Source organism: Penaeus monodon, chromosome 34 (assembly GCF_015228065.2).
Source record: "Penaeus monodon isolate SGIC_2016 chromosome 34, NSTDA_Pmon_1, whole genome shotgun sequence".
NCBI lineage: Eukaryota > Metazoa > Arthropoda > Malacostraca > Decapoda > Penaeidae > Penaeus > Penaeus monodon.
The window spans coordinates 12,604,341-12,605,726 of NC_051419.1; the positions used below are offsets into that span (position 1 = coordinate 12,604,341).

The 1,386-nt window shown below is 41.1% G+C and overlaps 1 protein-coding gene across 1 annotated transcript in view; it reads right to left on the reverse strand.

Annotated features, from left to right (window-relative positions):
• LOC119594819 (enhancer of polycomb homolog 1-like) overlaps positions 1-1,386 on the reverse strand; it is a gene marked incomplete in the record, with an annotated part of 44,199 nt that overhangs the window by 867 nt on the left and 41,946 nt on the right. The window contains 2 exon segments of the mRNA XM_037943909.1: positions 1-584; positions 978-1,100. Coding sequence (XP_037799837.1) covers positions 1-584; positions 978-1,100 — 707 coding nt within the window.

The window sequence follows — 1,386 nt, forward strand, 5'->3', positions numbered from 1 at the left end:
GTAAAGATGAAGGCTGCATCTCGTCACCCGTCACATTGCTTGTACTAAGTTGCAGTCCCGATACTGCCAAGGGAAGCGTGTTAGTCGAGTCCAGGGTCATGAATTTGGATGTTGGTTGCGTGGTGAAGTCTACGGAATGTTGCTGTTGCCTGTCACTTGTACTACTGAAATTTGATGCCCATTCACTGCTTGCGAGATCATGGTAAGTCACACCACTACTGCTGCTGGAGCCACCATTAGTCCCACTGCCACTTTTCCCATCGTGACTACTATTGTCTGTCACAAGATCCACTTCTAAATTCTCCCCGATTATCACACCGGAGTCCCCACTAAGTAACGTGTCTAAGTCTGAAGGTATTGACACTTCTAATTCTGTTATATTGCCCATGGCATCCCCATCCATGACCTCTGCCGTGATGAAGACGGATGATGGCACTGCAGACGCCAAGTTCAGCTCCTCTGGGGACGAGGCTGAATTGAGGTTCACATCCGGAGTTAAGGTAACCGGGACTCCTACAGTTTCCACATCAATTTCCACATCAGTGTCGTTGTCTTCAGGAGGAGAGCTTGGACAGAAGTGCGGCCTGAGGATACATGTCACAATCAAATTGGATACCTATATTCTTGAAAATAACGAGGAATCTATAAATATTACATCTGAATTAAACAAAAACAATAATGAAATGCTTTACTTCAGCAATGAAAAACAGGGTTCCATATCTCAACCATATTGGAATACATGATAGACAAAGAAAAATACGCCCCACCCTTCCAACCCTCCCTCATTTACTCACTGACTCATTCTTTTCCCCCTATTTATGAAGCCCATATAATCAACAAATTAAAAGCATCAGATACACCAGGTCTGTGTAACAAGACTACAATGATGAAGATGAATTAAGCCAACATTCTCCACAGCATCCACAACCAAGGAGACAGTATCACTCTCAAGATGCTGTGATCAACCTCTTTCTTACCATTCAGTTTTGACCTCATGCAAGAAGTCATTGGTTGCTGTGAGGCCATTGGGACCCACACTTCTGAAGTCGGTCTTGGACCACAGGTCATCTAAGGGAGTGCTTAATCTGTCTATCCATACTCTGTAATAAAAAAGGATAATGGCTTAGAGTTATGGGTAGTAATAACACTAAACAAGGGTGAGATGTTAAAATAAGAAATGCAAGTAGAGGGCTATAAGAATGTATTTATAAATTAATAATATTGTATGCACACAAATAAATAAAAACAGCCATCTACCTATCTATCAATCATTCACTCTACATACATGTGTAAGTGAATAATGGCCAAATTTCCTGCCCCATTTATTTCAGATAAGACATTTCGATGACAACATTAAAGTAAAAGGCTATAAGAATGAATAAAAAA